The 26,463-nt window shown below is 48.6% G+C and overlaps 1 protein-coding gene across 3 annotated transcripts in view; it reads right to left on the reverse strand.

The window, feature by feature from the left end:
- LOC111157627 (BTB domain containing 11) overlaps window positions 1–26,463 on the reverse strand; it is a 300,226-nt gene that overhangs the window by 57,322 nt on the left and 216,441 nt on the right. For 2 of the 3 annotated variants that reach the window (XM_022519208.1, XM_022519207.1), the window contains exon 4: window positions 19,726–19,878. In XM_022519208.1, the coding sequence (XP_022374916.1) occupies window positions 19,726–19,878 (153 nt within the window). Of the gene's footprint in view, window positions 1–19,725; window positions 19,879–20,031; window positions 20,145–26,463 lie in introns of those variants that run through there. The other variant, XM_022519209.1, reaches the window with a different exon arrangement.

Below are 26,463 nucleotides of genomic sequence, written 5' to 3' on the forward strand. Positions count from 1 at the left end.
GGGCAGCATTGGCCAACTTTTTCTTAGTGAGAGAGGTCGTCACTATTTTCAGCTTTAGGCTAGAGGACAGCCATAGACAAATGGGTGTGACTGTGCTCCCATAACATTTTATTTAAAAAAACAAACCGGACTGACTCAAGGGCCAAGTTTGCTGACACCTGCTCTCAAGGAGCCACCGAGCAACAAGACGGAAGGGTTGGCGCTCTTCAAGGGATCTTGTGGAGCAGAGCTGCCCCATCGGCCTGCCCTGGCTGAACTATTACATGGTGGAGAAATAAACATCTATTTTAGTTAAATCTCCATACTTGGAGATGCTCTTTTCATCTAACTTATACAGGAGCTAAGAAAGTAACTGCCCATTAGGGCTACTCTCCTAATGCATCAGAACAGAAATATACATTTCCTTGAAATGAAAGGGTCAGATTTGGCTGCTTCCTCCCATTTCCTAATTTCTGTGTCTCCAGATAAGAATACGAGCATCTGCAGGTCCAAGGCAGGGTATGTTTTCCTATAGGGTATGTAGGAGAGTAGTTTCCTGGGTTTTGTTTATAAGGATCTGGTGACCCACAGGACAAAAGCAAGACTGTGCTCTCAGTGTGTTTGTGGCTGCCGGGCTGCCTTGGCGGGGGTTGGGGGGTGTCCTGAGGGGTGCATCAGGCCTGTAGATGCTCCCTGCTATTCCCGGCTCTAGCTTCTCAGTTTATTGGGCATCAGGATGAGGTCAGCCTGGGGAGGCAGAGGGAACAAGGCCAAGAATTTGCTGGTTGACACTTTTATCACAAAGCAGCTCAGTGGTTCTCAAAGAGCCAGAGAAGAAAGCCACGTTCTGTTCTTGCTGTGAGGTGCAGGAGGTCTGACTGGAGGAGAACTTCAGGGAGCAGGGAGATGTGCAGGGCTTGGGTGCTGAGGGGCAAACTCTAGGCCAGGGCAGTCCTAAGACCTATGCTGCTGGCTGACACACTGTTTGAAAACAGGCTGCAGATAACTTTGATGTGGGGTACCCCTGTGCCCAGTCCTCTCTATTGTCTTCTATCATGCTGGGTCTACTCGTGTGTTCTTTGCTTGTCCCTGGGCCTCTGAGTTTGGACCCTGGACTAGCGAAGGATGAATGCGGTAAGTTCTAGACTCACAGAGAGATATTAAGGAACTAATATGTTAAGAATTCTTCATTACGGGAGGGAGACAAACCATAAGAGACTCTTAATCTCACAAAACAAACTGAGGGTTGCTGGGGGGGGGTAGGGAGAGGGTGGTGGGGTTATGGACTTTGGGGAGGGTATGTGCTATGGTGATTGCTGTGAAGTGTGTAAACCTGATGATTCACAGACCTGTACCCTTGGGGCGAATAATACATTATATGTTAATAAAAAATAAAATAATTTAAAAAAAGTAATAAAAAGAAGAATCCTCATTAATTCATTCTGATCACCTATTATGTGTGATACACTTATTAAGTGCTTCCATACTCAAAATATTTTATTGGTTCCTAAATAATAATGATAATAATAATAATAGCAAACACATAAAGCATTCCTTTTTTTCTTTTTTTTCACAAAGCATTTCTTGTGTGCCAGGAACTATTTTAATTGTGCATATATATACACACACAGATATAAATGTATCCTACACATACCTGTGAATGATTATGTGATGGAGTATGCATGTCTATATACATGTAACATATATGTACACACACATACACTCATTCACATATATGATATTTTAGAATCCTTACTTTAACCCTGCAGAATTTACTGCATCTTTCAGAATTTATCTGTATCTTAGCCCAGAGAGACTAAGAAACTCACCCAGGTCCCAGAGCCAGCAGATGGTAGAACAGAGATTGGAACCAGGCAGGCTGTTGCTGGAGCCCTGCTCCTCCCGCCCTACCCCTACCCCACTGCCTGTCTGTGCTACGGAAGGTCTTCCACGTTCACTAGATGCTATTCAGATGCTGCCTAGTTCACTACTAGACACCACGTCCTGGGCAGGGGCCAAAGAAACATAAATTCCCGCGCACGGGCCTCAAACTCGAGGCCCTCTTGCAACTGTCCCTCCCGAGAGCTCCTCATCACCCAACCATTTCCTCTTTCTCACCATTTCAGCCAATGAGGCCCGCTGCCCATGCCACATACATGTCTCCTTACTGCTTTCTTGCCTGCACACACGGTGTCCTCACCTCAGATCCTCTCCCTGTGTCTTGCTTTCTTTCAAGTCCTCCTGCACTCACGAGTCCCACTAAGCCGCCTCTGGCTTGCAGAATCCCAGAAGGTCAGTGCTGAACAAGAGCAAGGGCACTGGGGCCAGCTCCTAACCTTCCTAAGATCAGAAGTGTTAACTAATTGGAAGGGGTCCCCGATGTATCAAGGAACAGAACTCGTGTCTTCCTCTAAGGTCATTTGGCAAGTCTCTCTATGGATACCTTTAGACTTGTGTAGAGCAGCGATTCTCAAACTGGGTGCCTCTGTCACCCAGGGGCACTTGGCAAAAATCTGGACACAGCCTGGGTGGTCACAGCTAAGGATGGGCTGCTGGTGTCTGGTAGGTGGATGCTGTTGACAGCCTGCAGTGCACAGCACAGCCCCTCCCCACCCAATAAATAATCCAGCCCCAAATGTCCACAGTTGAGAAAGGCTGAGGTTGAGAAATCCTGGTGGAGGATAATAACATTTTTTTTGCATCACCTCATCACCTAGATCAAGAAGTCCCCATTACAGGATTCTGTAAGCATGACCACAAAATGGTACCTTCAGAAATGAATCGTGAAATGACAATTCAGAGGATGACAGGCCTGACTTGGATACCAGCCCCCAGAACCTCCTTCTCAACACGTTTGCCCAAAAAGTCAAATTCCCTTTCGTAGGCTTCTAGGCCCCCAGCTGATGAGTTTTTTCTTTTCTTTAGGGTAGCAAAAAGATGAACACTTTGAGACTCTTTTGTGCTGAAGTAAGTCACACCAAGATCTCCATGCACATTTTTTTTTTTCCGTGCACCTTTTTAAGAAAAAAAAAAAAAAAATTGTATTATCGCAGCAAATGAGACATGTAATGGTGCAAAGTTCCTAGGAGAAATCTTTGTCCAAAAACAGTGTCTCATTGCTGTGTAATGCTGCTACGGAAGTACAGAGAAGGGCCGGCTCATTAACCTGCTTTAGAGAAGGTAAAGAAAGTATGATTCCACGTCCTCCTCCCAGCCCATCTTTTCTGTCTTGTGAGAAATCCCAAGGGGCCTGGAACCTTCCTCCTCCTCAGAAGCCGATGGCCAGTTAGTGGCAGAACCCATTGTGTTTGCCTCCCCGCAAAACAGAAATTTTGGGTCCATTCAAATATGTGAAAAAAGATCTCTCTCAAACGCAAGGGCTATAAACACTCAGGAGAATGAAACTAGTGTGCTCATTCTGAAGGTGCTGTCACATTCTTTTGAGTAGACACTAATAAGGCATCATCACCCAGCTCTTGTTTTGGCATCATGACTTATTTTAAAAGAGTCGAAAATGAGACTTATCCTTCAGAGAAAAGTCACCCCTAATTTTGGCAAGCCCTTCATGTATCCCTTTTTGGCAGAGGCTGATTATTGTCCTCCAGAGAGTCCTTTATTTCCTTCATGTATTGTTGTCGGACCTGAATTTTTAGCTGGGCACACGGCTGCCCAGAGAAAGCTGACGTTCCCCCGGTTTCCCTGGCAATTAGAGGTGGCCACACAACTGAGAGCTGATCAACACGAAGGAAGGGAAGTGACGTGGGCAATCTCTGGGGTCTGCTTGATCCTTCTCCTTTCCCTCTTCCCACTAAAGCAAGGAAGTCCTGGTGGGTGGGCTCCGCCATATCAGGCCACACAAAGGAAGGACTCACCTACGGGAAGGCAGAGCAACAAGAGGGAAGGTGCCTGGGTCCCTGGCATGGTGTTGCCCTAACAGCCCCAGACTGATCACGCCTGGACTGTTGTTGCATGTGGGAGAATTTCCAACTCATGTCTAATCCAAAGCACAGGCATTTTATAGGTGTGTTATAGCTAAGGACTCTGTATCCTAATGAAGCCATTCATTCCACAAGTGGGTTTTTAAATGAAAACCAATTCAGGGAAGCACACAGGAAGCGCCAAGTACCTACCAGCTATTGGTTTGGGTGCTGGAGAGTCAAAGAGAAAAGTACAGACACCATCTGCCAAGGAATCTAGAAAGAACAAGGGGTCTCCTAGATACTAGTTCATAAATACACACACCAGTTACTGTGGTAGAAGGGCAAAGCTCGGATGGGACAATTCCAACACTCCCAGTGACACTGGTCCCATAAGATGCTCTACGATGGGTGCACAAATGTTTTCTGCAAAAGGCCAACTAGCAAATATTTTAGGCTTCGTGGGCCATAAGGTCTCTTATGGCCATAAGGCCATACGGTCTCTTCGTGGGCCATAAGACAGCTCAACTCTGCCACATGTGAAAGTAAAGTGTGAAAGCAGCCATAGATTGTAATAAGCAAATGGGTATGGCTGCTGGTCCAGGAAATTTCATTCATAAAAACAGGAGGCAGAGGCGCCTGGGTGGCTCAGTGGGTTAAGCCTCTGCCTTCAGCTCAGGTCATGATTCCAGGGTCCTGGGATCGAGCCCCGAGTCGGGCTCTCTGCTCAGCAGGGAGCCTGCTTCCTTTCCTCTCTCTGCCTGCTGCTCTGCCTACGTGTGATCTCTGTCAAACAAATAAATAAAGTCTTTAAAAACAAAAAACAAAAAACAGGAGGCAGATAGCTCTAGCTCGCCAACCCTTGCTGTCTGGTCAAGTGTTTAACTAGGATAACCTTTTCTTTGGGACTTACAAGAAACCCAGGATGTTAAAAGCCCTATAAGTTTTTTAAAACCCTATTTGATTTTTATTTAGGCCAGTATTCCCCAAATTTATTGGGCTACTTGCCACTTTCAAAAAAATCATGCTTGTTAACATCCCAGAACTGGCCTTCTAAATATGCTGTTGCAAACACTGGCTAAGTAACTCTTACTGTTAATAAATTAATTTAGGGCACACATAAAACGAAAAGGTAATACAATGACACCGATATGCTCACCACCCAACCCAGTGGAAAAAAACAAAGCACCATTGGGGCGCCTGGGTGGCTCAGTGGGTTAAAGCCTCTGCCTTCGGCTCAGGACATGGTCCCAGGGTCCTGGGATCGAGCCCCGCATCGGGCTCTGTGCTCCGCAGGGAGCCTGCTTCTTCCCCCCTCTCTCTCTCTGCCTGCCTCTCTGCCTACTTGTGATTTCTCTCTGTCAAATAAATAAAAAATCTTTAAAAAAAAAAAAACCACAAAGCACCATTAAGTACCACACACCCCTCCTGATTCGATCATGTCATCTATCTTCCTGAGATCACTGTCTCTCCTCTCTTTGACGTTTATCATTCTTATGCATGTTTCATACATTTTACTACTTTTACTCAATTCCTGATAATACACAAACCGTTTTGCACGCTGGTAAACATTATGTAAATGTTAGCACACTATACAAAATCCTGACTCGATTTGCCTTTTTTTTTTTCTCTTTTTGTACACAGTATTACATTTCTGGGGTTGTGGCTGTGTAAGAACATGTAGATCTGGTTCATTTATTTTCCCTGCTGTCTGGTATTCTATTGAATGAATCTTTATTCATTCCTTGTCTTGCAGACAGCTTGTTTCTTTTCTTTTTTATTTTGTTATTATAAATACAGAATGAACATCTTTGTATACGCCTCCTTATTTCCATATGGAAGAGTTTCTCTTGGGTATAGATCGAAGAGTGGAATAACGCGTTTTCAAGTTTACTTGAAAGTGGATTCGGGGGGTGGGGGCGTGCACCTGGGTGGCTCAGTGGGTTAAAGCCTCTGTCTTCAGCTCAGATCATGATCCTCTACTTGTGATCTGTCTGTCAAATAATAAATAAAATCTTAAAAAAAAAAGAAAGTGGATTCGGAGTGCTGCATGGTGGTACAGAGGCGGTCTCACTGTTCTACATCTTTGCTCAAATCGGGGGTCATCACACTGTAGCTTTTTTGCTTGGTCAGATGGGTGGGAAAGGCATACCTGGGTGTGGTTTGGAAAGCATTTCAGGGCGGCTCGTGAGGTTGAGTCCTTCCTGTATGTTTCTTAGTCAGCTGGTAGAATATTTCCACGCTAAGTCTTCACAAGGATCTTTGACAACGGTCGGCGCTGAGTCTGTTGGGTTGGTGTGAGACGTGGCCGTGCACCCAAATTTCTAAGAGGAACAAAGGCTGGAAGCTGAGCCTTTCAAGACGAATCCGGGGGCCTCATTCAAAGTGACTTTCACATTTCCCCATATTGATTCTCTGACTGGAGATAGCCCTTTGGCAGAGACAGATTTGGTTCGAATCCAAGATGGGACACATTCTACATGTGATGGTGGGACATCCTAACCTCCCAGAGACCTGGTGTTCTTGGTGAGCCAAGGAAAACAGAGCCCTCTCGTAGAGCTGAGTGGAGCAGAGTGTGAGAGGCAGCCAGGATGGTGTCTGGCCCAGGCAGGTTCTCCATTGTTAGTTCCCTCTATCATCTGCTAAGATCCAGGAGCGGCCACGAGTTGACGCTCCACGTATTTCTTTCCATTTTTGTGTGCCTCGGTTTCCCCCACAGGTAAAGGTCTCATTCCCATCCGCCTATCTAACGTCAGGCCACAAGATGGAATAATCTTCAGGGCTAGAAAGGAGATCTTTGGAGATCATCGAGTCTGGGGGTTCTCAACATTTTGTAGAGCAACTTAATGAGCTGGTGAAAGAGAAGTTCATTCTGGAAAAATGGCACGCACACACAGCACTCTGTGAAGACTACAGACATGTGGAAGAAGGGAACCTGCTCCTTCCTTGTTACCTGGAGCCCCTTTGTTGTCATGGCTTTGTACTAAGTACTTTGTACCAAGCACAAACCTCTGTAAAAAGTACTGGTTGCCTGACTGATTGCAAAGGAAAGATGCTGTTCCTGTATAAATAATATTTTATTTTTTTAATTCATTTAAAAAAAAGATTTTATTTATTTATTTGACAGACAGAGATCTCAAGTAGTTGGAGAGGCAGGCAGAAAGACAGAGAGAGGAGGAAGCAGACATCCCGCTGAGCAGAGAGCCCGATGCAGGGCTTGATCCCAGGACCCTGAGACCATGACCTGAGCCGAAGGCAGAGGCTTAATCCACTGAACCACCCAGGTGCCCCTATAAATAATATTTTAAACTAGAGTTTGAGCGATTTGCTGGCAGGAAAGTAAATAAGCACCCTGTGTAGAAATTTAACAAACTCAAGGGGAGACCCCCCCACAAAAGAAATCCAAAAAAAGAAAAAAGGAAAGTCCCTGTTCCCTGCAAGCTAAATCCCAAATGGCAGACACAGACCCTCACACTGCCAGCTTGGTCAGAAGCTCCAGTTTGGAAGCAAGCCCTGAATGCCGCTGAAGACGTAGTTCTCCGTGTTGCTGCGAGCATCCAATGTGTTTCTGTTTTGCTTTCAGCATTCTGAAAGCTCAGAACAAATTCCAAGTGTTAGCAAACTGTCTGTCGCCTGTAATATGGTTTCTGCCCACGCCGAGGCGTAGAGAGTGCTGCGGCAGACAGTGCGGTTCTTTCCAGGATGTGGGGGCCGCAGCCTGGGGTTCTGGTGGTCCCTCTCCGCCTGGGTTCGGCGCCCGCCGCCTCACCTTCTTCAGGCTCTTCTCCGACCTAGGGCCTTTCTCCCTTCGTGTCATGGCGATTCCTCTGCATCAGTCCCTCCCCTGGGGCACTCTCACCTGCCCCCGAAACATCGGTGGGCACTCATCTGCCAGCGTCCCCCCCCAAAGGCCTCCATAGTTGAGACCTCTCTTCAAGACACCTGACTCTCCCATGTCTACCCACGTCTCCATGATAAAGCCTCTTTGCATCCACTTTAATCCAGGAAAAGTCTTAGTCTGTTGACTTTTAGTCCCAACAACATACCTAGTAACTCAACTCCCCTCCCTCCCTTCCTTCTACAAATACCTACTAGACCCAGCTATGCGCCAGGCTCTGTGGTAGGTCTAGGTCCCAGAATTCAGGTGTATCTGATTTCTGCCTCAGCTCTAACAAGATAAATAAGCCAGCTGTCTCAGTCCATGCTGCATGACCATTTCTTCTGGAATATTCTATGCCCCCTAACCTCTTCCCTAACTTCTTCCTCACCTGAGACAAGGCCCTTCCAATTAGGAGCCATATGGACCTTTGTCCACACACACCCTCCTTTCCGTCTGCTACCTCTTCCCTCTAGTGACCCCACTCATGGGTCAATGCCGTGGTGATGGGCGTGTGACTGCTTTGAGGACATGGGGTACTGGGGTAGTCTAGCCAGTGATGGCCTTCAAAACTCTTGCCTGTCACTGGGGTGGCCAGGTTGATTCTCTTGCTGCCTGCTGGGGTGGCTGCCTCAACAGTGGGGGCGGGGGAGGGTGGAGACTCGCCCAGCTCAGTCTGGGCTAAAAACCGTGTCTCCGGTGGGATCCTACCACATCTCGTCAAGATACTCATCTCCTCTCTCTCTCTCGGAGGAAGTTGAGGCTATTGTTTTTGGCAACAAGAAGAAGCAGACCTTCTTGGACCTGAGTGGCGGTATAAACACTTATCACTTTAATGTGCATTTACTATGACACAGGTGTGCTACATGGTTTATATGCCACATTGTCCTAATAAATATATATTTAGTTTTTTAAAAGATTTTATTTACTTATTTTGGAGAGAGAGAGGGAGGAAGAGAGAGCATAAGTGGGTGAGGGGCAGAGGGGAGAGGGAGAGGAATAAGCAGACTCTGCACTAAGCATGGAACCAGACTCAGGGCTCGATCTCACGACCCTGAGATCATAACCTGAGTGGAAATCAAGAGTTGGATGTTTAACCAACTGAGCCACTCAGGCGCTGCCCCATAAATGGATATTATTTTATCTGATCCTTCCCACAACCTTATGAGGTGGGCAATTCCCTGTTTTGCAGATACAGAAACTGAGGCCCAGAGAGGTGAGCAACTTGTCTAAGGTCACACAGACAGTAAGTGGTCAAGCCATGACTGGAACTCAGGCAGTCAGCCTGCAGGGCCTACACTGCTAAGCACTGTGCTCTGCTTCCTCCCTATTAGAAGCTCGGGGAGTGCACCTGACCCCTGGGCAGGCTAGTTTGGGGAAAAAGCCATACACAGATTCTCACATTTCAGTGGACAGCCAGCTCTCCCTGGCTTGGGCATTTTCACAACTGAACCCACTCTTACTTACCCCACATTGTCCTTGCCCCGTATTTGTTAAAAGCATCCCTAGCTACACACTCTCCCAAGACAGAAACCCCAGAGTGACTTTATGCTGTAAAAATCTGGTGAGGGGAATTGGTACTTCATGCTACAAAATCCAACATTCAAGTGAGTTTCCCTCCCATCTCTGTTCCCCCATGGGATGGGTTGAATTACGTTCCCCATTGATATGCTGACATCCTAGCTCCCCACCCCCTTATCTGTGAATGTCACTTTGGAAACAGGGTCTTTCTGGATGTAACCAAGTTAAGAGGTGGGTCGCAATCCAATAGGACTGGTGTCCCCATAAGCAGATGAAAATGTGGTTGGAGACATAGAGAGAAGAAAGGCCGCGTGAGGAGGAGGCAGAGATTGGGGTGATGCTATCACAGGCCAAGGTATAGCAAGGGCTTCTAGAAGCCGGAAGAGGCAAGGAAGGATCCTCCCCCAGAGGATCTGGAAGGAGCACAGCCCTGTCGACACCTTGATTTTGGACTTCTGGCCTCCAGAACTGTGAGACCATCACATGTACTGTTCTAAGCCATTCTGTCCATGGCAGCCACAGGAAACCCATACACCCTGCTTTCCAACCCCCTCCTCAGGTACCGACACCACCCTGGGTAGCGGTTTCATATCTCCCCGTCCAGAGACAGCCTAACACAGATGGCAAATATACGTGCATTTGTCATACGAAGCTGACACCTTATACACTGTCCTGCGTGGTCTTTTTCACTTGGTGACACGGCCATTAAAAAAATATTCTGGTAAAGTATATGCAACACAAATTTACCATTTCAAACATTTTAAAGGTGTTGTTCCGTAGCATTGAGTATGTTTCCACGGTCGTGCCATGGTCACGGTCGCTTCTCCCAGGAGCTTTTTCATATTCCCAAACCAAAACTCTGTCCCCAGGAAACACTGACTCCCCAGCACTCCCCCTTCCCCTGCTGCCAGGGTCACGCCTAACACCCTTAATTCCCTCACCCTGGAGGGGTCACTGAGTCCTGCCCCTTCCACCTTCGCTGTGTGTCTGCCCCCACCCCGCTCAGTCCAGCTATAGCTTCTCTCCCCTGGGTTCCCGCAACAGCTTCTGGACCCCTGGCCCACCCCCACCTGCCTCAGCCCATCGTCCACACGGCCACCAGCCCCTCTTTCTCCAATACAAATCTGGAGGCACCTGGGTGGCTCAGTGGGTTAAGCATCTGACTCGTGATCTCAGCTCAGGTCATGATCTTAGGGTCCTGAGATGGAGCCCCACCTTGGGTTACACGCTCAGCATGGTGTCTGTTTGAGATTCTCTCTCTCTCCCTCTACCCCTCCCCCCAAGGCATTCTCTCTTGCTCTCTCTCTAAAATAAATAAATCTTAAAAATAAAATAAAATAAAATAAAATACAAATCTGATGTCCTCTCCCAGCTTCAGAGTCTGCGATGGTTCCCACCTCCCGCACACACAGTCAGAATTCTGTGTGGAAGTCCCCCACATGTAGAGCTCAGCCCCACATCCCATGCCTGGTCCAGGGCCTGGCCCCCAGCAGGCGGCCCAGACCCGGGATGCTCCCACGGTCTGAATTCCTCATTTCTTCCAACACACGCTCCCACCTGGAGGCGTTCCGAGGTTCCCTCTGTGTGGACTGACTTCCCTTCCTCTCCTCTTTTCAGTGTCTCGGCCTCAGCACTCTGTTCACCCTGCAACACGCACATCAAAGGCTGCCTTCTGCCTATCTAGCGCTCCTGGAGCCCGGTCTTGCCTGCCCGATGTTAGAAGAGTGACCACATTTTTCGGTAATTACATGGAGGCCCCATCTGTGCTGCCCCCTTCCCCCCTGGGTGGACACCGTAGGTGCTGCATATGCGCCTGCTGAGCCTAGGACAGCCCGGCCGGCCGGCAGCAGCTCCTGGAGCAGACTTTGAGGCCTGTCCCTGACATCATTAGGGGAGGACATCGGAGCCCCACAGTGACTCTCCTGGGATCACAAGAGAGCGCTTTTCTGAATTCCAGGAGGCACTTGTGCACAGGCCTCAGTGTGGGGGTGGCAGGGGCTCTGCCGGGGTCACCCTGGGGCCTGCAGCATGGACTTCATGCCCACTGGTGGTGAGGAGGGGGCTGGTGTCCTGGGGCTATGCTCCGGCCAACCCAGCCCAAGAGGCCTCGGGGAGCTGCAGGAATTTTCCGGAGCTGGGCAAGGACAAGGGCATTCCAAGGAAGAGAGAGTGGCTCCCGACTCCGTGAGAGGCAGGGAGCCTTCCAGGCCGACGGAGCCATGCCAGGGCCCAGGAGCTCCGCCTCCACAGGTGACCTTCCAAGGGAGAGAACGGGGAGGCCCTAGGTCTGGATTCGGGGGTTGATGTGGAGGTGACCAAAGGGAATGCTGGCCTGAATGTGACTCTGGATCCCTTCCCCCCTTCCTCCAGTATCCCGTGTCTGTGATACCAGTGTACCTTGTCACACTGTCTTTCCCCTCCGGAGCCCAAGATGCTCTCCAAGCACCTCTTCAATTCCTATCTGCCCCACAGCGGTTTTCACTTTCTTCGTAGCACTCAGACTCCGTGAAATCATCTTGCCCATTTGTACTATTGTTTATTGTCCGTGTCTCCCTAGTGGTGCCTCAGTCCTGGGGTCTCTGTCCTCTCTGAGCCCAGAACAAGGCCTGGCTCCATACAGATGCAGAGAGGACGATGGAGAGCCTCTCTCCTTCTGACACCAACAGTCAGAACTCTCCTCATCCGGCTGATCCACTTATAGGAACGAGGGCCAACATCTCCTAGAGCATGAGGTCTGTCTCCTTGGTGACTCAGTGACCACCAGATGCTGTGGCCCTGATGTGGTGTCCCTATGCCCCCATGGGGCCTGACCGACCAGCAACACCCAACATGTGTTTGGTAAACAAACCCAAACTTCCAGCTGTCTTTACAGGGCTTGGTGGGAGGCACCAGAATGTTAGGACAGGTACTCTTGGGGCACAACCTTCACCTTCGAACCCACTTTGACCCAAAGTGGACAAATGACTGTTAACCTCTAAAGGTGTCCGGAGACCCAAGAAGGGTTAAAAGTAGGTCAAGCTCTGGTGCGATTCGTTAAATTCATACTCAACTCCCTTCTGGGGGTCCCCAGCCCATGAAGCAGCTGTCACCACATCTTTACAGGAAATGATCTCATCCCATGAGGCGGGTGAAGTGACTTGTCCAAGGTCACCTGTTACAAAGCAGTAGATCCAGGTGAGAGCATCTAGAGTGGGGTCTGGCACCTAGTACGTGCTCAATAAACACAACAAAAGAGTGAAGAAAAGAACAAAACAACCCTGGTATCCCATTCCGATACCCTCTGCACCGTACCACTCCCAAACTTACCCATTCTGGGACAGCTCAGAATCCGGTGCTCCTTGCAAAAAGAGTAACTATTTCCCGGAGCAAGCTCAAGGTTCAGACAACCCCCGAATCCTGTTGCTAGGTGCTGTTTACCAGCTAAGTTAGGATTTGAGAACATGCCTTATCACCATTATTTTAATACAGTTCCACTCTGGAGCAGAAAAATTGCCTCTTAGAAATATGGGAAAATAAACAGCATTTAGTCTTCGTATTTCTAAAATGTTTCAAGACCAATCATTAATAAGAAAATGTAGAAACGCTGCCAGGATGTATTATTTGTTCTTTTCCTTTATTCTGTCTGGACCCCCTCTCCCACCTCCCTAAGGAGAGGGAAAAGAAAAGAAAGAAAAGGCTGAATGTCCCAGGTTTAGACTATCTGATACTTTAATTAAGGAAGAACAAATGGGTCACCCTGTCAGCTCCCACACTGCGGTGGCATCAAAGGGTGTTCCTTTTGAACAAACCCCATCACAGTGGTGAGGCTTTATCATTAGCTGAGTAAAGACAAAAGTGCTTTGGCTGCATTTGGCCAAGGTCACTCTGAAAATCAATGACTGCACTAAGAGCAGACCTGAGAATCCTTGACTCTGGTGGCTCTGTCCCAGATGGTATCCAGGCTGTCTCCCACCAGGACACCTCGGCCAGCTGGTAGGTAATTATATGTGCTAATCGTCACGACACTCTAGCCGCCAACACCAAGATCCCAAGTTCCTGAATTGGTTAGAGCATCCAAGAACCTGTCCCTTTCTAAGGCTGTTTACTGAGAGAGGCGAGCTCCCTCCTCTGTGCCTGGGGCTCAGAACAGAGGAGCCTACCTGGAAACTGGGAAGAATGATGTCTGGGAGGGGAGAAGGGAGGGCGACAAGGAGACCATGTTGTTATCTCCACTCCCCAAGTCCTCTATTCTAGAACGCACCTGCCTCACAGTAACTGTGTGACCTCAGACCGTTTCCACAGCCTCAGTGAGCCGCAGCCTTCCCATCTGTAAAATGGGATAACCAAGCTTGCCTTGCACAATTGTTGGAGATGGCATGCCATGAAGACTGAGTACCAGGCACAGAGTAGGAGTCCAATACCTATCTTTTGGATATCTGAATGATATCTTTCTGCAGACTGGAGAGAGCAATTCCTCCTTCAGACTGGAGACAGCAATTCCTCCTTCAGGTCACATGAAATGAGTTGGGAAAATAGATATATAGATGGGTCTGCATGTTGCCTAGACTGAAAAATACTTTTTTCTTTTTTAAACAGGTACCTCCTTCATGTACTTAATTTAGTCTAGTTAATGGAATTTCTGAGTCTTACGCTTACTATTAAGGAAAGCTAATGAAATACTGTATTTTCTTTTTCTCTTCAAAAAGGATTTCCAAACTTGAACACTTAGCTGGGCCAGTCAATGATTATGTCTTCTACACACCAATCATGGTTCTGGAGACAAAAGAGTCAAGAATCGAGAGCTAAAGGACTAAAAATAGCCTGGAGACTGAATGGAACTGCCTTCCTTTGTCTCCCTGCTCTGCACCTGCGCATTCTGGCCTGCCCAGGGCATCGCACTCACATCCTGTGCGCTAGTAAGAGCTCCGTGCTGGACTTGGGGCATGGAAATGACACTGGCTCTTGGAAGCTCATGCTTCGTGTACAGAATTGCAAGAAGGAAAAGAATCATCTCGAAGAGGGTTGCTAGAGTCCTCGAAGAAGGCTGAGTCTAGATCTAGTGTTGGGGAACCAGAAAAATTGGTTGTATCTCTGGGTGTCTGGGTCTGATATCTGGATCCTAACCTTGTCACTTAGTAACTATGTGATACTGGGAGAGTTACCTTGTCTTGCTGGGCCTTGATTTCTTCCTCTGTAAATTGGAACGGCACTACTTTCCTGGATAACAACAGCATCTCTTTTGAGGTTCACGTGAGAAAACCTTAAAAGCTTTTAAGAATTATAAAGCAATATGGGGAACCTGTATGGCTCAGTTGATTAAGTGTCCGCCTTCACTTCAAGTCATGATCCTTGGGTCCGGGGATCGAGCCCTGCATCAGGCTCCCTGCTCAACGGGGAGTCTGTTTCTCCGCTTTCCTTTGCACCACCCTCCACCATTTGTTCTCTCTCTCTCTCTCAATTAAATAAATGCAATCTTAAAAAAAAAGAATTATACAGTAATGCATAGCTAAAAGTCTCCATTGTTATTTCAAGGATAGTAGAGGCATGGGAGCAATGTTAGTTAATACTGACCATGTCGTGAGCACTTTCTTCCTTTCAGGCCTTGTCTATGCAGGTGTCTCATGGTCTTGGGCCCACTTTGTGCCTGCACCAACAATCTCTGAGGGCAGCTGCTTTCATAATGGCGATGTTACGGGTTGGGAAACAAGAGGTCCAGAGAGGGTAACTAGCTTGCCCAAGGACACACAGCTAATTAACTGTGGTGGTGTTGATTTGGATCTAGACGATGGGACTCTGGAGCCCAGTCTCCTAACCTTTAAGCTATGGAGTCTCCTGAGAGCATGGCAAACAGGGAAAGCTTGGCAGTCACAGTTAAGGAGACATCTTAGTTTCCAGCCACCCAGCAGACTCAGGACTGTTGCAAAGAGAAGAGCTGGAGCCTCGAGGTCAGCTCAGATTCAAGCTGGGCTCAGATTCAAGATGTAAATCTCCTGTTGTAATCGATAACTGGCAAATAGTAGGTGCTCAGTAAATGCTCCTTAGCTTCTCCCCAAGACATGCTGTTATTACAGATGGCAAGGCATGAGGGACGGCAGTGCAGGTAGAACCTGCCTAGACTGCCTGGACAGAAACCCAAGGAGAGTACAACTCAGTGGTTAGGACTGTGGGCCATCCGGGTCCATAGCCTGGCTTCACCACTTACTAGTTCTATGATCTTGGGTATGTTATTTAACCTATCTGTGCCTCAGTTTCCTTACCAAGTGGGCACAATAAAGTATCCACTTCCATAAGATTTGGGAAATATTAGTTATTATTCATCTGTGTAAAGCACTTCAAGTAGCCTAACATATGGCAAGCATTTAATAAACACCAGCAATGACTTAGATCAGCCCCTGTGTGTTCCCTGGCTGAAGGGCACCTCTGGGTCTTCAGGGGGCTCTGTTTTATGCTGCAAACCCTCCATTTCCTTGCGGACCCCAATCAAATCCTGGAAGGGTGGAAATCTCTGCAGTCTGGTCACATGATTGCACCAGATGAAGGGATTTGAAAATGGTGATTACGTGTGAGTCTGAAGTCTTCCACAGTGTGTGTTCAGTGTGTAAAGTCTCTAAACTCTTTGAGGGTCTGTGTTCTAGGTTTGCCTCTATGGCATCTGGGGTTCAAGGTGTGAGGTCTCTAAACTCATCCAGGGTGTGGGTTTCCAAGTTTGAGTCTGAAATATCTCGAGCATGTTTAGCGTGTGAGGCCTCTTAAATCTTTGAAGACATTTGTCCTAAGGTGTCTTAAAAATTTATTTTTACTTATCGAGCCATAATTGATGTACGGGATTATATTAGTTTTAGATGTACCCAATAGCGTGATTTGACACTTGCATACATTGTGAAATGGTCACCACCAGAAGTCTTGTTACCATCTGTCACCTTACAAGTTAATAAGCATTACTGAATATATTCCCCATCCTCATGACTTACTTATTTTATTTTTTTTAAAGATTTAATTAATTTGAGGGAGAGAGAGAGAGAGAATGAGAGTGAGAGAGCATGAGAGGTCAGCGGGAGAGGCAGACTCCCTGCTGAGCAGGGAGCCCAATATGGGACTTGATCCCAGGACCCCAGGACCATGACCTGAGCCAAAGGCAGTCGCCCAACCAACTGAGCCACCCAGGCGCCCACGACTTACTTGTTTTATAACTAGAAGTCTGTACTTCCTAATCCCCTTCGCCCATTTTGCCCACTCCCCCATGCCCCACACCGCTGGCAACCACCAATGTGTTCTTTGTATCCATGAGTCCGAGTTTTGTTGTTGTTGCTTTGATTTTTTAAGATACCATATATAAGTGAAATCATGTGGTATTTGTCTTTCTCTGTCTGACTTATTTCATTTAGCATAATTCCCTCAAGGTCTATCTGTGTTGTAAAAGGCAAGATTTCATTGGTTTTGATGACTAAGTAGTATTTCACTGTGTGTGTATATATATATATACACACACATATAAAATATGTACACCACATCTTTATTCATTCATCCATCAATAGACACAGGGTGTGTCCATATCGTAGTCATTGTAAACAATGTGCAATAAACACAGGGGTACAAGTATCTTTTCTAATTAGTGTGTTTGTTTTCTTCAGATGGAACTGCTGTTCCATCTATGGTAGTTCTATTTTTAATTTTTTGAGGAATTTCCACAGGGGCTGCACCAGTTTGCATTCCCACCAACAGTGCATAAGCATTCTCCCTTTCCGCGTTCTCACTAACACTTGTTTTCTTGTCATTTTGCTAACAGTCGTTCTGACAGGTGTGAGGTGATCTCTGTGGTTTTGACTTGCATTTTCTTGATGATGAGTGATGCTGAACATCTCTTCATGTGCTTGTTGGCCATTGGCGTGTCTTCTTTAGGGAAAGTCTATTCAGATCCTCTGCCCATTTTATAATCAGATTGTTTAGTTTTTAGTTATTGAGTTCTGTGAGTTCTGTACATATTTTAGACTCATATCTTGAAATACAGATCACCAAAAAAGTTCAGAAACCCCACTTGTCAGCACAAATCCCCAATAGCAGATAGACATGAAACATTTAACAACTTGGAGATCTCAAACTCTGAGACAAGGGCCCTCTAACTGCTCAGACAACTCACACGTTGGACACAGATGCCCAAACTTCTCCAAGCTCTCATATTCCAGAGATGCCCACACAGTTTGTAAATGCAGACTTACAATTGGCTCAAGGGATTCACTCCACTGAACACAGACACCCAAGTTCAGAATGTGATACTCTGAATACAGACTCCCCAAATACTTCTAGAACCTCACAATCTGAAGACAGACACAGAAACAGAGCGGAGGCTGGTGGACAGACCTATTTGGGTACATACCCAAAACTCTCTTGAACACCATATACCAAGAATACAAACCCCCAAATAGCCAGAGACCTCCCATCCTGGGAAACAGCTAGCCAGTTCAGGGCCCTCAAGAACAAAGACTCTGACCAGCCAATAGACTTCACATGCTGATTAAGAGCCTATCAACAGCTCAGAGGGCTACTCTGAGTTCAGAGAGAACCACCAATCTAGGTAGGAGGCACAACCCGCAAGGAACCTAGGGTCTTCCAACCCTGCACAGGCGACACGAAAGAGCTGGGAGACTTCAAACCTGGGACACAGACCCTCAAGTTGCCAGACAGCTCCACGTGTGAGCATAGACCTGCCAACAGACTTGTGACACAGACTTCTCAGCAATGCAGAGACCTCATACCCAGGGATACACACCCCCAAACAGCTCAGAAGTATCACACCCAGGGACAGGGGCACTCAAGGAACTCAGAGACCTCACAAACTGTTGAGAAACTCTAGGTGCTGAGGAATGCCAATCAAACCCACAGGAGCTATGGCCTCACACCTGTTAGAGTAACTTTCCACAAAAAGCTAAGAAATAACAAGGGTTGGCGAGGATGTGGAGAAAAGGGAACCCTTGCATACTCCTGGTGGAAGTGTATATTGGCATAGCCACCATTCCACCATAGAACACAGTATGAAAGTTCCTCAAAAAAAAAAAAAAAAAAAAAAAGAACTACCCTATGATCCAGTAATCCCACTTCTGGGTTTATCTCCAAAGGAAGTGAAAAGAAGACTTCAAATCCTGTAGCCTCCATGTTCGACTGTAGCGTGAGTCCCCATAGTCAAGATATGGAAACAACCTGAGTGTCTGTTCATGGAGGAACAGATAAAGGAGACGTGAAAAAAAACTGTATGTGCATAATGGAATATTATTCAGCCACGAGAAAGAAGGAAACTCTACCGTTTGCAACATCGTGGATGGCCCCTGAGAGCATTATGCTAAGTGAAATAAGGCAGACAGAGAGAGAGACAAACACCGGGTACTCTCACTTCTATGTGGAATCTACATCGAGCTCAGAGAAATGGAGAGTAGAATGGTGGTTGCCAGAAGTAGGGGGGGGTGGGGACAAGGGGAGATGTTGGTCCAAGGGTACACGCTTCCTATTATAAGATGAATTTAAGTTCTGGGGATCTCATGTGCAGCATGGTGATCATAGCTAAAAATACGGTATCCTATACACCTGAAAGTTGCTAAGAGAGTGGGTCTTAAATGTTCTGCCCACAAAAAAGAAATGGTCACTGTGTGACAACAGGAGGGAGGTGTGAGCTAATGTTTTGATGGTCATCATTGTGCAATATTTAAATGTACCAAATCAACACCTTGTACACCTAAAAGGTCCACAGTGTCATACGTCAATTACATCTCAACAAAGCTGGGACATAAAGAAAGGAAATGATGACCATGACCCCTGAAAGACAGCAGAGTCAGGACAGCATACCCACAGGCACACATAGCCCCCAGCTTCCTGCTTGTCGTATTTAGACCAGTTTCGACTCAGCCAAGGGAGCAATTACATTTCTTTTGCTTTGGGTGAAAACGAGTCCCAGTGTATGGGGTCCCTGAGGGGCCCAAGAAGAATTCCTAGCCTGGGGGAGGGGAGACGTGGGTACAGACCTAGGAAAGAGAGCCACCCCATGAAGGCGACAAAGCAGAAACCTGCTCTTAGCCAGCCAGCAACTGTTCCCTGCAAGGTGTTGTCAGAAACTACAGCAGGACCCGGCATTTCCTCCGGGAGGGAGGGAGGGAAAGGAGCAGAATGAGAGTAGAAAGGAGGTGCACAGAAAGAAGCACTCGGTTATCTGGTCGATCGGAGAAACCGCACATTCCCACGCAGCCTGTCTGCTGTCCTTCCCCGTTCCTGCAAGTGCGGGGACCCGCTGCCTGTCAAGCCCGGATCTGTCACTACTATCAACCGAGCCGCACGGTTCGCGGGCGCCAAGCGCGGGGCGGGGCTCCGGCTGGCGGGCGGGGGGAGGGGTGCCCAGAGCCCGAGCCCTGCCTGCGCTCGGCCGGCCGGCTCCCCGGGGAGGGCGTCCCTTGATCGCTGCGGCCCTACCTGAGCTGGCGCGGCTCGCAGTCCACACCGGGCAGCAGCAGCCGGGCCGCCTGGCGGACGTCGTCGCTGTCCATGGAGAAGCTGCGGCGGTGGCCGGCGTGGGCCACGGCCACCCGGATCCACTCCATCAGTGGCGGCAGCACGAGGAAGGGCCTGCGCGGGAGAACCGGAGAGAGTTAGGGCGGCCGGGTGACGGGGGCTGCCGGCTCATCCCCACCCCCTCCTCGCCGGTCCCACCCCTGTCCCGCACCCCCATCACCCGCTTCCCCAACCCTCTCACCCCGCCCCCCCCCTCCCCGACCCTGCCTCTGATTTCCCGAGTGGTGGGAGAGCCGTCGGAGACATCCTGATCGCACTGGTGACCCCACTGGTGACCCCGGGGCAGGCTCTCCAGAGTCTTTGGGCCTCGGTTTCCTCATCTGCAAAGCTGGGATACCGTGTGACGATCCTGGGAGGGTTATCTCCCTCAGAGATCATGTGAACACACAGGAGATGGCTCACTTAAAGCACCAAGCACTGGGGCCGGCCTTAGTGAAAACCCCAACAAACGCCTGGAGTGACGAGTCCTTGGGGCTCCCCATTCTGGGCCCAACGCTAAGATGTCCTCCAACTCTCCCTTCTGGTCTCCCCACGCTCCCTTTGTGGAGCTCTTCCAGCCCCTGCTCTGCCTGAGCACTGGGCTGCCAACAGGCTAATTTTTAGCACCTGGGAAAGCTGCACAGGGCCAAGTGGACAGGTAGTCCTCCCAGAGATCCAGGCCTCGGGGATGCCCAGTAAAGGCCTGCAAAACTGCTTTAGTTGGGGAGGGGAGGTGGGGGGGGTGCGAGCCACACCCCTGAAGCTCTGGGAGCCTCAGGTTCTCCACTGGCTAATGAGACCACAGCAGGGGACAGCTTGTTTGCAAGAATTAACTGAGACAATGCCCAAGGCTCAACTATACACTTTGCACTCTCATACATTTGTGCCAACTTCCTGTTTCTTCCAGTGATCATTATCTACTCTGTCCTTCCATTAGGATTAATGGGTTGGTGGGGAAGCTTCTGAATGAATTCTGATTTAATTCATCTAGGATGGGGCTGGATATTGGTAGTTTTTAAAACCTCCCGCGTATGAATTTAGTGTGAATCAGAATTAGGAGGGCTTGTTAACATACAGATTGCGGGGCCCCAGCCCCAGATGGTCTGAGTCTATGGGAAAGGTGGACAAGAATCTGCATTTCTCATGAGTTCCTGGGCAGTGCTGATGCTGCTGGTCTGGGGCTGCTCTCAGAACTTCCGTCCTAAAGCCCTGTATGGGTAGAGGGCCTGGGCATTGTGTGTGTGTGTGTGTGTGTGTGTGTGTGTGTGTGTGTTTGAAATGCTGACCCCTGACCTAGTCTCCAGAGATGCTGATTGTGTCAGGTCCGTGAATATAATTTTAAGAAGGGGCCCCTAGGATACTGATATAAGTAGACCAAGGAACACATGTTGAGAAATGCACTGTGTAGACCAAAAACACTTCCAAGATTTAGCAGAGCCCCTGCCAGGGTAAGGCAAGTGGGGTGCCTCTGGTGCAAAACTGAAGGAGGCCAGGTCATGCAAATGTGTCCTAGGCACCTCTCCTGCCTCACCTTGACCCCAGTGCCACCATTCCATCCGGCATGGCTGCTGTGAGGTGGACCGAGGGTGGTAAAGGGAGGGTTGACCACGCAGCAGCAACCCCCCACAGTATGCAGCCGTCACAAGCTCCCCACCAAGTTTTTAGCGGTGAGTTCTGGTCTGCCTAGGAAGTGAGCTGTTTCTCCAATTTTAATATTCAATAGCTAAATAAACCTTCTACATTCATCTCAATTAATCTCACTCATGATCTCCTCTAAATGCTGGGGACCAACACACAAGCTACTTACGATTATGCCTATTTTCTAGATCAGGAGAATGAAGTTTATTGAGGTTAAGTGGCATGTCTGGATCACAAGGTTAGCAAGCACAAGAGCTGGGAGTTGGACCCAAGATGTTTGAGTACATAGGTCACGTGCCTTAACCCCATGTGATCCCGACATTCCCTTGTCTAACTTCCCAGCATACACTCTGTTACCAGCATGCACCTGTTACCCCAGCAGAGCCCGCTGATCTGGTCACAGACCTTTGCAGGCACCCCATTTTTATTCCTGGCCACGCAGCTCAGTCCCCCATCTGTAAGGCCTCCAGCCCTTTAAAAATCCACATCCCACTTAACCTTCAAACCACAGTGCAAATCCTACCTTACCCTAAACATTTCTCCTGGTGTGGACCCCACCCATGGCAGACCCTACCCCACTGGCTTTACCCGCTGGCCTTGCCGATGCCCCAGTAGAATGGAAAGTCCATCGGAGCAGGGACCCGGATCTGCTAGGTTCACTGATCGGCCCCAGCCCCAGGACAGGCCTGGCAGGCTGGAAGCACTTAATAAATATTTGTTCACAAGACTCAGTTTTACCAATTTCCTACTAGGTGAAATGGATGCAATTGAGTTTTCTGACCCCTCGGACCTGTAGGGCAGCCTCCCAGGGAATTTCTGGCCAAGTCAGCCTGCTGCTTAGGCTGTCGTCCTCATTCTCTCATTCTCTCCATCACCTAAACTGAATCAGGCACTCAATAAACACACACTGACTTGAAATTGAATTGGATTCTACTGTCTCAGGTGAGCAAGACTTATTTTTGTCACCATGTCTCCATCACCTAGAAACCAGCCCCGAGTGCTCAGAGAATTCTCCTCTGGGAGAACTCTCCTCGTCAGAGGCGGCTCCTGCCACCCTGTCCTGCCTTTCCTTTGCCCAGTGCCCCTGAAGCACAGCCCCCAGCTCCCAGTCCCTGGGGGGCTGTGTCTCTCCCACGCAACGCCCTTCGGCTGCTGCCTCTTCCTGAGGTGCTGAGGCCCAGGGCATGCTGCCAGCTGAGGGAGACTGAAGAGGAGAGGACGAGGCCCTGCTGCCTTCAGGTCCACAGCTGAACCAAGACAGCTGGTGAGCACCAGAAAAAGAAACCTCGAGCCCCAGGATTCCAAGCCTCCTCTGGAAATTTCTGTGTACCTGTTCTCCTTTCAACGCCGCCTTCTCTTCATCACCCTGACTTCAATAGTTTATAAGCTCATGAATTCTTTGCCAGCAACTCATTTAAAAATCTTATCTTGTCTACTCAGAGGAGGGGAGAAAGTGTTATTGGCGATGTTCCTTTGGGAGGCGTTGGAGATGGGAAAGAATTCTAGGGCCTTGAGCTAACGAGAGTGGGGAGAAAGCAGAAGGAGAAAGACGGCCTTCTCCTTAGGTATTTTTAAAGGGAACAATATTCCACTGGCTACTGACTTTGTTCTGAAGTTGTCCTCAGTGACTAACACCTAGAGGACGCTTGGGAAGCCCATGGCTTCGTGAAGTGAAGTGGTTCTAAGACTGTGCTCAAGACCAGAACCCCGGGTGTGTGTGTGTGTGTGTGTGTGTGTGTGTGTGTGTGTGTGTGAAAATTCCCAAGGCCTCAGGTTATCCCCAGAGTTTTGGTTCAACAAGTCTGGGGTGGGGCCTGGGCACGTGCATTTGAAATAAAGTTCTCTGGGAATCCTGGAGCAAGCTGTGGTTGAGAAGCCCAACTGGGTGGCCTGAGGTGAACAGAGAGGGGGACACGGTCCACTCTCTCAGGGCAGTGGCCATCGAAATCTCTACTGTGGTGTTCAAACGGGAGGTCTCTGGGGCTCCAGAAGGGAACCAGGGATTTCAGAAGGGAAGGGACCAGGGGTTCCAGAAAGGAAGAGCAAAGTCTAGGTGGGCGTCTTGCAAGTCAAGAGAGCAAGTCAGCTCAGGAAGCTCGATGGGCCCAGATTCCACTGGGAGATGGAGAACATACATGAGTGGGGTCTTCCTGAAACAGTGAAGGGAAAGCTGGTGAGGGATGGTGACCACTCAGAATTGAAAGGGAGTTTGGTTGGGGAGGGGCTGGGTAATAAGGAGGATGCTATGGTATGTTTAGGACTCTGCGGAACTGGATTCTAGTCTTGAACCTGCCAAGAGCTCACAGTAGGACTCTGGTCTTGGATCAGATGGTCTGTTTCAGGGGTCAGCAAACTTATTCTGTAAAGGGCCGGATAGTAAATATTATAGGTTTCATGGGCCGTCTAGTCTCTCACTCAACTACTGACCTCTGCCGTGATAGTGGGAAAGCAGTCCCAGAGAATACGTACAGGAAAGAACCTTGCCGTGTTCCAAGAAAACTTTATTCACAAAATCACAGCAGGTCATAGGTGGTCGACCCTGGGTCTTTTTTGGTTCCTTCTTCCTCTAAAACTGTTTGAGGGTATAGACAGGCGTCTTCCTGGGGGCTTAGGAAGAAGCCCTGAGATGGGAAGATACAAATAAAGGTCCTAGGGATGGGGACAGAAAGCTTTGGAAAGATTAGAAAACAGGACCTTCCCACAAAGAGGTCATGTTTGCATCTGGGGAATACTGAGCCACAGGCATGCCCAGAGGTAGTACCTCAAGAATTAAAGCCAAACCTGGTCATGGGTGTGTAACTGATGAAATGTCATCTGTTAACATCACTCATTCATCTCACAATCCGTTAGGGAGCACTCATGTTGTAGGCACACTTCCAGGAGCGGGAGACTGAGAATAGGACTTGTCAAATCCTTGTTCTCACAGAACTAACAGTCAAACAGGGGCAGAGATAAGGAACACATAAATCAATAAGTAATAAAGCAATTACACACACCATGGTCAGAGTCAGGGTGCTGGGATAGAGAATAAACGGGGTTGAGGTAGGGTGGTGGAATGGCCTCTCTAAGAAGGTAACAAAACCTCAAAGATGTGAAGGAACGGGCCATATGTGAATGTTTGTATAGACAGACGCATGCTCCAGGTAGCAGTAACAGACTGTGCAAAGGTCCTGAGGCAGAAAAATCCTTTGCGGCTCACCAAGGGCTTTCATGGGCATCATCTCCTATTTTGGCCCTCCAGGGCAGCTGGGGCGGCCAGGACACAAGCGTGGAAGGGTCACTGTGGCAGGCTGAATAACAGCTCCCAAAGACATCAAGTCGTATTCCCTGCAACCTGTGAATGTTGATGGCAAAAGAGACTCTGCCCCTGTAATTCAGTTAAGATCTTGGGAAGGGAAGATTAACCTGGATTATCCAGGGCCCTAAATGCAGTCACAAGGGGAGGTGTAGGGAGAGAGTAGGAGACATGAGGACAGAGGGAAGTAGCTGGAAGAATGCAGGAAAGGGCCTGTGAGCTGAGAGAGGCAGGTGCCTCCAGAAGATACAAAAAGCAAAGGGATTCTCCCCTGGAGCCTCCGGAAGGAACCAGCCCTGCTGACACCTTCCCTTTAGGCCAGTGAAACTGATTTCATACTTCTGGACTCCTGCACTGTAAGATGATACTTTTGTATTGTTTTAAGTCTTCACGTTGGTGGCAACTTTTTTTTTTTTTTTTTTTTTTTTACCAGCAGCCATAGGAAATGAACACAGAAGGTTATCGCCAGGATTGACTGGGATGGAGTACGTGGCCTGGTCCCCGGCCCCCATTCCACAGGTGGCAGCTGTGCTCATCAGCACCACCGGCTTGGTTTTCACCATCACTCAAGTGTTCTCTCCACTGGTGGAGGAAAAGCCTGGCTACGCAGAACGCCATTCCTGCCTTCCCTCTTTAAACCAAAGCAAACCCCTGCAGTTGCTATGCCTTTCCTTTATAAATTGTCTGGCCTTGACTTCACATCTCTGTTATTTGTTAACTCGGACTGGAGAGGAATGTAGATGTTCGGCTGTGGGTTAGGACGCTCATAATTCTAGAGATACAGAGAGTGAAGGGAGAGCAGCAACATTGATCGCAGACAGTATCCAAGGCTGGTTTCCATAGCAATAGTCACTGTAATCGCACTGTATTTGCAGGCACCAGAGCTAAGCAGATGCAGAGGTCAGAGGTGGCTTGCTTTCTATAGTGACGACCCTCCTGTCCAGAGGAGAGTCACGCTGCCCTCGAGCGTGGTTCCTGCAGAAGGGCCTGGGGTCAGAGAAGCCAAGGGGCGTGCTTGAGGTCAGTGCTTCTAGAACATGAATGTGCACAGGAATTGCCTGGGACCTTGTTACAATGTGGGTTTTGATTCAGTGGACCCGGGGCAGGGCCCGAGATTCTACATTTGTATGAACAAGCTTCCAGGCTGTATCTGGACCACAGTTTTCAGTAATCAGACTCTAGAGCGGTATTAGGATTCAAGCCAGAAACCAGCGAGGGTGAGTTCTCTTATGTGTAAAGAGGAGAAAGCGAGTCCAGGAGTGAGACAGTTGCAAGAGGGCGTAGAGGCCCAGGACACAATGGAAGCGAAGGAGGAGCTCATTTGGATCCGGAGCTCACAAGGCTTTTGTGAACCTAGGTGGTGAGACTGTGCCAAGCCACAAGGGAGGTTGGGACAGCAGGTGTCTGGTGATTGCAGCTTTGATCCTGGGAGTCGGGTTCTGCCCCCCTGCCAGTCTTCTCCTTCAGTCTCCCTGCAATCTTAGGAAAACAGACACTTTCTGCCCCAGGGGAGTGTGTTCTGACCCAAGCACCCACTCCATTGTCAAAAAAGGTATTTGGTATTCGTGATGGTGTTTACCATCATCCTGGAATGTAAATACACCTTCTAATGGCTGATTTTATCTGTCCACTTGGCTAGACCACAGTACCCAGACGGGTGGTCAAACGCTAGTCTGGATGTTGCTGGGAAGGTATGTTTCAAGAGATTAGCGTTTAGATCAGGGGAC

The sequence above is a fragment of the Enhydra lutris genome, unplaced genomic scaffold (assembly GCF_002288905.1).
Source record: "Enhydra lutris kenyoni isolate GAN:26980312 unplaced genomic scaffold, ASM228890v2 scaffoldscaffold55, whole genome shotgun sequence".
In the NCBI taxonomy this organism is placed as follows: Eukaryota; Metazoa; Chordata; class Mammalia; order Carnivora; family Mustelidae; genus Enhydra; species Enhydra lutris.